General features: G+C 47.4%; 1 protein-coding gene across 13 annotated transcripts in view; it reads left to right on the plus strand.

Annotated features, from left to right (window-relative positions):
- SOX5 (SRY-box transcription factor 5) overlaps window positions 1-14479 on the plus strand; it is a 909709-nt gene that overhangs the window by 825124 nt on the left and 70106 nt on the right. For all 13 annotated transcript variants that reach the window (XM_077340178.1, XM_077340177.1, XM_077340179.1 and 10 more), the window contains one exon: window positions 5999-6176. In XM_077340178.1, coding sequence (XP_077196293.1) covers window positions 5999-6176 — 178 coding nt within the window. The remainder of the gene's footprint in view (window positions 1-5998; window positions 6177-14479) is intronic.

A 14479-nucleotide genomic window follows, 5' to 3' on the forward strand; every position in this document is an offset into this window, starting at 1 on the left:
CTGCCCATGAGGCTGGGAGTTCGATCCCAGCAGCCGGCTCAAGGTCGACTCAGCCTTCCATCCTTCCGAGGATGGTAAAATGAGTACCCAGCTTGCTGGGGGGTAAACGGTAATGACTGGGGAAAGGAATGGCAAACCACCCCGTATTGAGTCTGCCATGAAAACGCTAGAGGGCATCACCCTATGGGTCAAACATGACCTGGTGCTTGCACAGGGGATACCTTTACCTTTAAAAGCGAGAAAAGTGGTCCATGAAACTGAGAAGTAAATACAAAACAGCAAGTTAATTCTCAGGGAATTCAATCACTTCCTTCACCATGTGATTTGGGGGGGGGGGGATGTTTCCTTGTTTGCATTTTATGCATTTCTACTCTGCTTTTCTCCTCAATGCGGACCTAAGGTAGCCTCCATTATTCTGCTGTCCTCCAGTTTATCCTCACAACAGTCCTGTGAGGTTGTGTAGGCAGGAAAAGCATGACTGGAAAAAGGTCTTATAAGAAGCTTCAATGGCACAGGTCAAGATTTGAACCTGGGTCTCTCCAGAGCTCTTAACCACTCTCCTCCACTGTCTCTCCCTTTATTGAAAGGGTAAGCAGACTTGAAATGGGGGGGGTCCTCAAAACTGCCCAGGGGGAGCTTAGTTTTTCATATGCATCTCCATCAGTTGACGTCTTGTATGTGCAAGCATGCCACAGAGTTGCCAGCTCCATTTCAGGAACCCCCTGGAGATTTGGGGTAGTTGCACCCAGGGAGGGGAGACATTCGGGAGGGTTTGATGCCATAGAGTCCACCCTCCAAAGCAGCCAGGTTATTTTGCAGTCTGGAGATTCTGGAAGATTATCGTTCCACAGTTAATTGACCCGTCTATCTATGCCAAACTTTCTCAAATTTCTTACCATTGTGAAACCCCTGGAACATTCTTCAGGCTTCGAGAACCCCCAGAAGTGGTGCGATCATGCAGAATATGGTTGGGAAGCAGAGCTGTGGACATGCCCGATCCAGGGCCCTTCCCCTTCCCACCCCCTCCAGGCCCATCATTGGGAGAAGGGGCAGGTCAACATGACCATATATGTCCATATTTAACAAGTGATAGATAGATGGATGGATGGATGGATGGATGGATGGATGGATGGATGGATGGATGGATGGATGGATGGATGGATGGATGGATGGATGGATGGATGGAGGTCGGTCGGTCCGCTGTCTTGGTCAGCAAACGTTATGGCTGAGTAGGGATTTCAGCCCGTTGTCATCCAGCACTCCACTACATAACCCTTAATTGCTATAACCTTCGAAAGCTGGGCTGTGCTGGTGCACTGGAGGAGCATGCGCCGCGATTGCTAGTGTGGGCAAGACTAAAAATCTCAATTATTTATCTTCAGTTTGAAGAAATCAGCCTCCACAAAGTAGATTTGTTGGCAATCTCTCTACTCAATGTCCAAATTATTATTATTAATTTTTGCATGTATGGAAAAGGGTACATTTTGTTAACCAAATATGCCATTTTTCTCCATGAAAACAGTTTGTAACCATTTTTCCCCATGATTACATTCTGTTTTTTAATCACATCTGTGTTTATGTTCGTGCAAGGGAGGGGGCAGAGCTCTCGAGAGCATTTATCTTTAAGCTTGCTGGAGAAATAAAAGTTTGACTTAGAGGAAGGCTCTTTGTTTTGTTGCTCCGGTTGGGTTTAGATTGGCCTGATCTTAGCATCGATCTGTCTTGGGAGAGAAGTTTTCGAGACTGCTATAGACCAAAGCATTGTTAACATGGATAGCCACAGTCAAGCTTCTCTGTGCTAAATGAAGGCAAACTAGAATAATAATAAGAAATCTTTAAAGAGAAGGAATAGACATGCGTATTGTCACTAGAGCTTGGTTTTAACCCTAGTTATGTGGGACCAATATACTTTAAGGACTATCACACTCTGGTCATCCTTACCTGCTCACTCTGGTCATCCTCAGAGGCTCTGCTTTAGTTGCCTCTACCATCTGAAGCTTGATGGACAATAACCCGAAGAAGGGCCTTCTCCATCATGGCATCGAAACTTTGGAACTCCCTCCCCAGGAAGAGTCATAAGAACATACCTCAAGAAGAGCCTGCTGGATCAGACCATAAGAACATACCTCAAGAAAAGCTTGCTGGATCAGTCCATCTAGGCCAGTATCCTAAGAACCAAAAAAGAGTATTGTTGGAACAGACCAGTGGTCCATCTAACCTAGCATCTTAAGAACATCAGAAGAGACCTTCTGGATCAGGCCAGTGGTCCACCTAGCCCAGCATCCTAAGAACATCAGAAGAGCCCTGCTGGATCAGACCAGGGGTCCATCTAGTCCAGCATCCTAAGAATATAAGAAGAGCCCTGCTGGATCTAGTCCATCTTGTCCAGCATTCCATCTCACACAATGGGCAGCCAGTTCTTCTGGATGGCCAACAGCAGGACATAGAGGCCAATGACTACCTCTGATGTTGCCTCCTCTGATGGTGCAAGGCAGCCTCATGTGTTCAAGTTGCAGTGGGGGTTGGGGATTTAAAAACTCACTAGCGTTGTGACCAGGATGACCTCACTTCTGGGGAGAAAACCTGGAAATGACAGCTCACCCTCAACCCTCCCACCAGTTGCTTGGCAACCCTAATTGGAAGCCATAGTTGGGTATTTGGTAGATTCAGGTGGGTCGCTGTGTTGGTCTGAAGCAACAGAAGAAAATTCGAGTCCAGTGGCACTTTTAAGGCCAAAAAAGTTTAATTCCACGGGTGCGAAAGAAGGGTGCAAGCTCACAAAAGCTGTAGTTTCCTGGTGGACTTTCAGACCATTCACCTCTTCTGTCTGTCATCTCCAGAAGACCTTAGGCAAAGACAGACGGTTATATGTGAAGCCGTATTTCATTGCTACGGCTTGTTTGCTTACAGTTATCAGATGACAGACAAATGTGCATGACCCGCCATTAATTTACCATTAGCTCTAAATACACAATGGAAAGGACTAAAGAAAGAGCAAGTTGGAGTGCTGTTTACCGGATCCAGACACATGGTTTCACATTCCTCTAAGAAAAGCTGTTTTGATTTGTATTTGTATGGAATGATGGGGGGAACTTTTTAATAAAGAGAATCGACTCTGCCCTCCCGGGTCTCTTTCCGAGTCACCTTCTCCGAAGCTTGCACGACGAAATAAAAGTGTTGTTAAGCAAGGGCAACGGTGTTTTCAAAGCCAATGAAAGCAGGCTTCTATTTATTTACAAAGTTCTACCTTGCCTTTCTGCCCTCGTGAGCTAATGAATTAAACTGTACATAATGAAATCTCGTTTTGAACGCCGTTAAAGCCAACCAGTTTTTTTTTAAAAAAAAAAACATTTAAAAGTGAAGGTCACAATAAATATAAAAAATTTAAAAATGACAGGGAGGAGGCATCACTGAAGGGAGGGCAAAGGAAACAGAAAATAAAAGATCTTCACTTGTAGGCTGAAGATGAGAACGGGTGGGGAAAGATGAATCGCCCTGGGGTGAGAGTTCCAGTTTTTTTTTTCTTGGTGCCATGACCGAAAAGGCCCTCTCCTGGAAGGGTGTCCAGCTCTGGATTGGAAAATACCTGCAGGGTTCGGGGAGGGCCCTTAGCAGGTTAGAATACCACAAAATCCATCCCCCAAAGCCGCCATTTTCTACAAGGGAACTTATTTCCCTTGTAGAAAATGATCTGGGGCCAAGGGACCAAGCCCTATGAAGATAGGTTGAGGGACTTGGGAATGTTCAGCCTGGAGAAAAGGAGGTTGAGAGGGGACATGATAGCCCTCTTTAAGTATTTGAAAGGTTGTCACTTGGAGGAGGGCAGGATGCTGTTCCCGTTGGCTGCAGAGGAGAGGACGCGCAGTAATGGGTTTAAACTACAAGCACAACAATATAGGCTAGATATCAGGAAAAAGTTTTTCACAGTCAGGGTAGTTCAGCAGTGGAATAGGCTGCCTAAGGAAGTGGTGAGCTCCCCCTCACTGGCAGTCTTCAAGCAAAGGTTGGATACACACTTTTCTTGGATGCTTTAGGATGTTTTGAGCTGATCCTGCGTTGAGCAGGGGGTTGGACTAGATGGCCTGTATGGCCCCTTCCAACTCTATGATTCTATGATTTTATGATTTCCATCACTTGACAATCAGACATATTTCTGGGAGATCTCCAGCTCCCTTCTGTGCAGTCTTTTACATGTTTAGGAGTTGTCGCTCTGCAACTAAACTATGGAGAAATTCATTAGGATGTGAATATTATCTAAAGGCCTCTAGGCACCTGTGCAGGTAGGGTCCACTGCGGAAGCATTCACGAGCAAAATGCAGGATTTGCCGGTTCCTCATTTGGACTTGGAATTTCCACGCACGTTCCTGCAGCTTCTTAATACCCTTGCAGAATTTCTGTGATTTGTTTGTGCTTTCCTCCATATTCTTCAAATTCTTATTGTTGTCTTCACACAGTGGATTTGTGTTCTTTTGCATAACTGTTTTATACTGTATACCCCATTCTGTATCTTTTGGCTTTTGCTGCCTGGAGGTTGGCATTTGTAGGGGTGGAAGGAGGGGGCAGTAGTTAATACAAACCAGTTCCAAGTGGCATTGCAGTAGGTTGCATTGAACTTAGAATTGGGCGGTAGAGGTTCAAAAGTCTTGTGAGAGCCCTTTAAAGATCTGAAGGATACTTATTGGTTTGCCTCCCCCCCCCCCCAATTTAAAACTGAGCACACGTCATCAAGACCGAAGGGCCAGTCCCTATCAATATCGCATTGTTTCGGGGCTGATGGGTTTCACTCAAGTCTACAAAAAAAAATTCAGGTCTCCATCAGGATCCCGTTGACTTTCCTTCAGCACTCAAACCACATATGTTCACTGGAGACCAATTACCCAGCTACGTAAGAACTCTTTAAAGAAGTGGCCCCCAACCTTGTTATCACCGGGGACCGGTCAACGCTTGACAATTTTACTGAGGCCGGGGGGGGGGTAGTCTTTTGCCGAGGGATGTCGCCGCTGCCAGAGCCCCTGCTCCACTTGATTTCTTGCTGGCGCCCCTGACTTCCCGCTGTCCACTGGGGGGCGCTGCTAGCAGCAGCTGTGCAGTGCCACACCGAGGGGGAGCCCCAGCCATGGTGGCCGCTGGAGAGCACCAAAGGTGAGCCGGTGGCAGAGTGGCAGGGCAGCCCCCAAGGCAGCAGCCGGGGACAAGGACGAGGAGGAGCCACGGACCGGTACCGATTTCTGGCACCAAGTAGTCATAGAGAGCAGTACACAGATACTTAAGGTTGCCAGGATCTGGAAAACTCCTGGAATTATAACTTATTTCCAAACTACATTGATTACTTGTTTACTATTTATTTATGTCAAATGTTTATTCCACTTCTGCTGGAGAAAATGGCTGTTTGGGAAGATGGACTGTATGGCATTATACCCCATTGAGTGTCCTCTCCTCCTTAAACCTCACCCTTTAATCTCCAGGTGTTTACAGACCCAAAGTTGGCAATCCTACAGAGACTCAGGGCTCAACAAGATGTCTCTTAGGCAGTGGTTCTCAACCTGGGGGTCAAACAACTCTTTCACAGGGGTCATGGCATGGCGAGCAGCTTGGCGGGGGGAAGGGGTCACCGCCGCTGTTGATGCTCCTACTGAGGGCACCCGCCAATTTATAACCAATTTATACACAATCATGAACAATGGACCTTTGTTCAGTTTCGGTTTAATTTCTGTGAAAGAACACTTGTATGATTTTATGGCTGGGGGGTCACCACAACATGAGGAACTGTATTAAAGGAAGGTTGAGGACCACAGCATTAGGAAGGTTGAGGACCGCAGCTCTAAGGGTTTCTGCTGGTTATGAGGAAACTGCTGACCCTCCGATTTTTTTGGAAACCTTCCCATCCCTTCCTGGAGATAGGGTGGTCTCACCTGATGAGGAAAGCCAGGCTGCAACTCCAAAGGCAGTCCCCAGCCTCACTTCTCACACCCGCTCTGTTCTCTTATGCTCCTCTTAGGACGACGTGGCCCAGCCACTGAACCTCTCGGCGAAACCCAAGACGTCCGATAGCAAGTCGCCCACGTCGCCGACCTCTCCTCACATGCCAGCGCTCAGAATAAACAGCGGGAGCAGCTCCATTAAATCTTCGGTGCCAGCAACATTAGCCAGCCCTTCGGCCCGAGTCAACACAATAGGTAAGCTCTTTGTCCTTTTCATTGTTTTGGCACAAAGGCCAGGGCGACCACCTCCTAGAGCAGGCTTCCTCAACCAGGGGTTCGTGAAACCCTCGGGTTTCTTGATGGCCCTGGAAGGGTTTCCAGAACTGGGTGGGGGTTAATGAATTTGTTATGTTTCTAAAAATATTTAATAAATATAATAAATATTCTATTATTATTTAAGGCCATGTGTGGCCTGGGTCCTACTTATCTGCGGGACCGCTTATCTGTTTATGCCCCACGCAGGGCTCTTCATTCTGCGGGTATGAAGCTACTGGTTGTCCTGGGCCCTTTTTGGCCCTGGCCCCAACCTTGTGGAATGAGCTCCCAGAAGAGCTAAGGGCCCTGCCAGAATTGTCAGCTTTCCACAGGGCCTGCAAGACGGAGTTCTTCCGCCAGGCATATGGTTGAGGTCAGGGCAGGGTCTCGGAGTTGCCATCAGAGGATCAGAGGATGAGGTGTGTCAGATCACAACCCTCGCTCCCCCTGGAAGAGCCTTTTGAACCATGTGCTGAACGACGGGGGAAGATTAGAATCCTTTATGATGGACATCGAGTTATTGCATTAAGGGGTGTTTTAGGGAGTTTTGTGGCGCAGGGTGGTAAGGCAGCCAACATGCTGTCTGAAGCTCTGACCATGAGGCTGGGAGTTCGATCCCAGCAGCCAGCTCAAGATTAACTCAGCCTTCCATCCTTCCGAGGTCGGTAAAATGAGTACCCAGCTTGCTTGCTGGGGGGTAAATGGTATTGACTGAGGAAGGGAATGGCAAACCACCCCGTATTGAGTCTGCCATGAAAACCCTAGAGGGCATCACCCCAAGGGTCAGACATGACTCGGTGCTTGCACCTTTACCTTTACCTTTTACTGTGTTTTTATTGTTATTGTAAACCGCCACGAGTCTCTGGAGAGCAGCGGGATATAAGTTTAAAAATAAATAAATAAATTGCGATATGACTGTATAGGGTCATGTCAACTTTCCTACCCCTTGCCAAATAGCTAATGATGGGCCTGGAGGGGGTGGAGAGGGGAGGGGCCCTGGGCGGGCATGTGCACAGCTGTGCTTACCTAATGTTTTCTGCACGACCTCACCACTTCTGGGGTTTCTCGAAGCCCGAAGAATGTTTGAAGGGTTTCTCAATGGTAAAAAAGTCGAAAAGGGCTGCCCTAGATGCTTGAGGACCAGTACTCCTCCAGATAAATCCCAGGTCCCCCTCCTAGCTCAAAGCAGGCTCGGCCGGCTTTCGAGTAGCCGCACGCTCTCCTTTAATTTCTGAGATATGATCTGTCCTTTCCCCACTTTCTGGTATCTTCCCAGGCATTTAGAATCTGTGCCTTTTCCTGCCCGCCCTCTTTCCTTTTCAGTGAAATGTAGATTTTGAAAGACTGTACCTGTAATGAGTGATAATGTAATTGGATAAAAGCTGTGAGGATGGCTGGAGTTGTAAAGGTCACTCTTGTGAGGAGAATTAATGTGTTATACCATTAATAAACCATGGGAACTGCGGACCAAAAGATAACATACTTAAGTTATTGTTAATGACATAGACTTCGTGGCCATATATCTTCATGCGACAGATGGAGGAAGGGACTTTTTGAGGTTACCGAATGGTATGGCCGTGCGTGCAGTCTAGGATAACGCAGCCCGGATTTCTTCTTCCCTTGCCTTGGAGAAGGAGAAATCATTTTGGGCTGGGGCATGTGGAGTTGAGTTACAGACGTGGGTTGGGGAAGATCAACAGTGCAGTCCTACACCGAAGGATGCCCTTCTAAGCCCATTGACTTCAGTGGCCTTGGAAGGATATAACTCTGTTTAGGACTTCAGAGTGTACTTCAGAGAGCCAGTTTGGTGTAGTGGTTCGGAGTGCGGACTTCTAATCTGGCATGCCAGGTTTGATTCCCCACTCCCCCACATGCAGCCAGCTGGGTGACCTTGGGCTCGCCATAGCACTGATAAAGCTGTTCTGACCGAGCAGGAATATCAGGGCTCTCTCAGCCTCAACTCACTCACAGGGTGTCTGTTGTAGGGAGAGGAAAGGGGAGGTGAATGTAAGCCGCTTTGAGCCTCCTTCGGGTAGGGAAAAGCGGCATATATGAACCAACTCTTCTTCTTCTTTATCTTACCGCCACTTTTTTTAAGTCAGGCTCTGCATAAATCAAGAGCCATCCCTGTTACAGGCAATCACCCCAGCCAAATATTTACCCACTGCGAAGGTAGTTTTCCAATCCTCGTCTACAAGGAAAAACTGGATGCATTTTTCAGGATGGTAAATTTGCGTAACTTATTAAGACAGATACTTTTCTCTCACATCTGACAAAGATCTCGCACTCCGATAAACATAACTTAAGCCAGCCAGATGTACATTTACAAATGTTGTGCAAATATCCTATGCCTACAAATTGGCAGGAGCCAACTTCGGGTAATGGTTAAAAGCAGCGGCCTCAAATCTGGAGAACCAGGTTCAATCCTCCTCTCCTCCTCCACATGCAGCCAGCTGGGTGACCCCGAGTCAATCACAGTTCTCTCAGAGCTCTACCTCACAGGGTGTCTCATTCATTTATTTATTTACATTTATAACCGCCCTTTCCATTTCTTGTGAGGAGAGGAAGGGTAGGCAACTGGAAGCTGCTCTGAGATTCTTTCGGGTATCAAAAAGTAGGGTCCAAAAAGCCCAGCTCTTCTTCTTTTAGTATGGTCAAGAGGGGAAAGTCTAACTGAGCAAGCATAAATGTTGTTTTATAATAAGGGATCATTAGATCTTTAAAGTATCTCAGGATAACATAAGTAAGCTCCAAAGAATGCTGGTGAGCATACAGACCATGTCCTCAATAAGTTTCTTGTTCTATCCAAATTCAGTCCCAAGGGGCCTTATTTTCTTTACGGTGTCCATACCTCTGTTGTTGACTTCCTGACCAATGGAGTTCATTCTTCACAAGCACCAGGCATACGCCTACTTTACTTTATACCAAAAATAACTAACCCATCTCAGTTTTTTTTTAAGTGGAAACTTGGCAGTCATTCCTTCCTTCCTTCCTTCCTTCCTTCCTTCCTTCCTTCCTTCCTTCCTTCCTTCATTCATTCATTCATTCATTCATTCATTCATTCATTCAATTTATAGCCCACCGTTCCCCAGAGGCTCGTGGCGGGTTACAGTCGTCCAACAAACCCCGCTAAAATCCCCTTAAAATGGACATAAATACCTAAGAACAATTTACGTCTATAAAAACCTGTCATTAATTGCATTTTGGTTAATAGAGTTCTCTTTTCCTATCAGAGATTCCCACCAACCCTAAGCAAAAAAAACTCCAAAACCAACCAATGCTACCACTGCTAGTAGTAGTAATATACATTCAACTGGCATCTGTATTAATCATTTCCCTGCACACTGGCATCTTGGCAGCTCTCGAAAAGCATAAGGGTTGCATGATTTTTTTTCCTTCTTTTTTTGCATGTGTGCGTTTTTTCCCCCACTGCCTGGTGCCAAGCGTTTTCAAAGACAGCGATGCTTAGGGGGAACATGTCCAAATAATTTGGAGGAGGGCAGGGCTTCTGACTCTTGAACAAACTCTTCTGGGAAGAAGGGGGTCATCTGTTTATAAGCACCATACCTGTTGTTCTCCAGGGCGCCACTATGTTTGCCAGCAACTGTCCGTCAGCTTTACCAATATCGTAGTTCATTCGCGGGGGGTGGCAGCTTCTGGGCATGGGAGCACATCCCGCCGTGTCAAATCTTTTCTATCCCACCGATCTGTTAAAAAAAATAAATAAATAAGGCACTTTGTAATCCCCAGTCAAAACAGACCGGCGTATCTGGCTTTCCCATTACATTGCCCAAAGAGAACTATGCTCAGCAGAAGACTCATCCAGGGTCCCTGTCCTCAGAGAGGTGAACCTCAACTAGGGCCAGATCTTTTTTGGCTCTGGCCCCGGTCTGGGGGAATGCTCTGCCAGCTGAGATCAGGGCCTTGCAGGACCTCAATCTGTTCCAAGGGGCCTGCAAGACAGCTATTCTGGCGGGCCTGTAGCTGAGGCCGAGAATACAACACCCATGACATCTAACTGGCTGGCCTCCCCGGTAGAATACCTGTTCAAACAACCGTTAGATGTCGAAAGAAAAGATGCCTTCCAAAGGATGGAAGCCCTCCTCAGTGATCGAGTCAATTGATAGATGCATAGGAAATTCTCAAAATATTTTTAAGGATATTTTTATGTTATTTGTAAAGCCTCTTGTGGCGCAGAGTGGTAAGGCAGCAGACATGCAGTCTGAAAGCTCTGCCGATGAGGCTGGGAGTTCGATCCCAGCAGCCGGCTCAAGGTTGACTCAGCCTTCCATCCTTCCGAGGTCGGTAAAATGAGGACCCAGCTTGCTGAGGGGTAAACGGTAATGACTGGGGAAGGCACTGGCAAACCACCCCGTATTGAGTCTGCCAGGAAAACGCTGGGGGGTGTCACCCCAAGGGTCAGACATGACCCGGTGCTTGCACAGGGGATACCTTTACCTTTACCTTTTTAACGTTATTTGTGGCTGTTTTCCTCATGGGAAGGTTGGGTTATAAATATAAATGATACTATTAACAATAAGAATAAAACAGAGAAATCTGCTATCAAGCACACAAAATCTGCTCAAGCTCCTCGGCACCAGAGAAGTCAGATTGGCCTCAAACTAAATCAGGGTCCTGTGGGAGTTAAAGTAGTTCTGCAGGACCTGCAAAGCAGAGCAGTTCCACTGAGCCTATGGTTGAGGCCTACATAATATTGTCAAGAAGCAGACTTCCCTACATAGATTACAACCATCCATAAACCACCCAGAGAATAACACCATTGCACTTTACTCTCCCGTCCTCCCACCAGAGAGTAGGCAGTGAGCCCCTTGGACCTGTTTGCCTCTGTTACAGTTATTAATAAAAATTATTATTGTTCTGGTTATCTATATATTATGGAAAATCTAGGTTCCTTGTAATGTTTCTACGTACTATGAAAACCACCCTGAGACTCAGGGGAGGGCAGTATATAAATATAATAAATGTATGCATGCATGCATGCATGCATGCATGCATGCATGTATGTATGTATGTATGTATGTATGTATGTATGTATGTATGATTGTACCACTTCTGGGGTTTATCTAATCCAGAAGGATGCCATAGCTGCTCCACCACACACCCACACTGGAACCAGTAGTTAAACAAAGAAGGGGGGGTTGATTTCCAAATAGGGCTACCAATCTCCAGGCAACATCTGAAGATCTCCCCACATTACACTTGATCTGCAGATGACCCAAATCACTTCCCCTGGAAAATGATGGCTGCTCGATAACCTAAGGAGGCCCTCCCCACCCCTACCCTCTCTAGGCTCCGCCCTCCCCAAATTATCAGGTGTTCCCCCAGGTCAGAAATGGCAGCCCCGATTTGCAAAGGAAGCCAGAGCCTTCAGCCGCCATTTTGAAACCATTATAAACACAGAGACACAGGCAGCAACAGCAGCCCCTAATCTCCCAACGGTCCAAGGCCGAAAGGAATCTGCCATCGGCTTCTCTCCCCTGAAACGCCGGACTGCCAAGGAGACGACATTTGCGCATTCTCTGGCAATCGGCGGATCAGATAGAAGGCGCGAGCGATACACCAAGAATGTGTAATCGGACATGATTAGACAAGGCTCTTTAGAAACAGAACATCCATAATTGAGACAAAAGTGGAGGGGGGGAAGAGTATTAATAACACTTTCCCTCACACGGCAGTTAGCCATTTTATATTTCCTTTCTTTAATCTTAGTGTTTTTCAACAAATCATGGGATTTAATAGCGTGTTTTGGCAGATTAGAGGATTTATGGCCCAGATGTTTTGTGTTCTAAAAATGGATTAGGGTGGTAAAGTTTGCTGGAATCCGTGGAACATGTTGAGGCAAGCCGGTCATTCTGTGCTTGATTAGTGCTAGCCTTCTGTCTCCCCAGCCCCTCCATCTGTTACAATTCACCGACGGATCTGGTTAGATTTAGCCTCATGTCACAAACAGAAGCCCCTTTTCCGGGCAATTTCATATTACAGTTTCAAGGCTCTTTTCTTTTAAAAAAAAAAAAAAACATTGTCTATACCATGGTTTAAAGACACGGGGGAAAAAAGGAGGGAGGGGTGCCAAACGGTAGAGAAGGCAGGCAAGAAACCCATTTAGATCTTCACTTCCTCTTCTTCCCTGCCCCTCAGTATCTAAATAGACCTGGGTCCTGGTCTCTTTTGCAAGCTGCAAGAAAGCTGGGGGTGCGGGTGGGGGTGGGAGAACCAAAAGCATATCAGAATGAGTATAATCTCCAGCCGGTTAGAGGGGGGGGGAGAAGGGGAGAGAAGGGAGGGGAAGCATCACACAGTGACACATTTAAAAGGAAAGAACATTTGAGGATGCTTGTAGTGTTTTAATGCTAAAACCTAGGTTCGTGTGTGTGTATGTGTGTGTGTGTGCATATAGAGGTACATGCAGCTAAGGATCAACCAGCTGACCTGGAGGTAGTGGGGGGACAATTCTGGCTCAGGCGTTCCTTCAGTATTTCTGAGTGACAGGTGGCATGGGGGGGGGGGATGGGGCTGACATTCCGCAGAGGAGATTTATCTGCTAACCCCCCCTCCCCCATGGCAAAGCCCAGCATCACCACCTGGGGTTCATAAATGTATCTGGGAGGTTTAAGGATGGGGGTGGGGTGGCAGATATTTTAATTCCAGATTAATAAAACCTGGCTTCCTATCCACTCCACAAAGGGTAATTATCATTCCGCAATCTGCTCCAGAGTGTTTTATGGAGGAAGATGCTGGTTGCAATGCATTTGGACCCATGCTGGATGCTGTCCATGGCTGACGTATCCCCTAAGCTTATTATCTGAGTCACCTGAAGAAGGCCAGGGTCAAAGAGCAAAGGACCGGAGAATGAAGAAAGGACTACTCCATAAAGAGTAGACTTGCTGTCTTGAATGGAAAGAGTTTCTGGTTTCTTTGTATTTAAACTCCGTTCCCTCCCTCCCAACAAGTAGCCTGCAACACCCTCTGTCATTGGTTCCTGGCATCAGCTAGTCTAAGGTATACTGGCTGTGCATATGGAGGTTCCATTCAACTGTTATGGGTTAAACCAGGAGTAGTCAAACTGTGGCCCTCCAGATGTCCATGGACTACAATTCCCATGAGCCCCTGCCAGCAAATGCTGGAAGGGGCTCATGGGAACTGTATTCCATGGACATCTGGAGGGCCGCAGTTTGACTACCCCTGGGTTAAACCAACCCTCTCCAGTCTTTTGAGTGAAAAATTTTGCCAGCTTCAAGATCACCCTGAAGTGATGTAATCTGGCCACGCCTCTCTGTCACACTCCCAGGAGTGATGCATCATCTCGTCTTTCTCCTTCCAGCCCACCCAGAGTAAAAAAAAATGGAACCACTCCTCCATCACCAACCCCAGCTGGACTCACCTGGCTGGGACCATAATGCTGGGCCACAGCAGCAGACAGGAGCCAGGCCCTGGTCCCCACCAACCCGCCCCAAGTCCCGAGGTGGCCCAACAGACCCTGAAGCAAAGTTGGCCCCCTCTCTTCCTCCAACTCACCCACCCTGAGTAAAAAGAACCACAGAACAACCCCTCACCCAACCAACCCCAAGAGGACTCACCACACTGAATCCTAGCCTCCACTAACAGGTTGACAACGATAGAGAAGCCTTGGCCAGCAAAGATTCATATGGCCAGGGCCCCTCCCATTCCCACCCCCTCCAGGGCCATCATTCGCCAATTTAGTAGAGGGCAGGTTGACCTGCCTAAATAAGGTGAAAACCACTCTGGATCCTTCAAATTAGATGGATGGATGGATGGATGGATGGATGGAAAGAGAAAGAAGGATGGATGGATGGATGGGGGGGGAGAGAGAGAGAGAGAGAGAGAGAGGGAGAAGGAGGGATGGATGGGTGGGTGAGAGAGAGAGAGGGGGGAATGGATGGATGGATGGAAGGATGGATAGATGGATGGATGGAGAGAGAGAGAAGGAGGGAGGGAGGGAGGGATGGAGAGAGAGAGAGAGAGAGGGAGAAGGAGGGATGGATGGGTGGGTGAGAGAGAGGGGGGGAATGGATGGATGGATGGATGGATGGAGAGAGAGAGAAGGAGGGAGGGAGGGAGGGAGGGATGGAGAGAGAGAGAGAGAGAGAGAGAGAGAGAGAGAGAGAGAGAGAGAGAGGGAGAAGGAGGGATGGATGGGTGGGTGGGTGAGAGAGAGGGGGGAATGGATGGATGGATGGATGGATGGATGGATGGATGGATGG

The sequence above is a fragment of the Paroedura picta genome, chromosome 5, assembly GCF_049243985.1.
Source record: "Paroedura picta isolate Pp20150507F chromosome 5, Ppicta_v3.0, whole genome shotgun sequence".
In the NCBI taxonomy this organism is placed as follows: Eukaryota; Metazoa; Chordata; class Lepidosauria; order Squamata; family Gekkonidae; genus Paroedura; species Paroedura picta.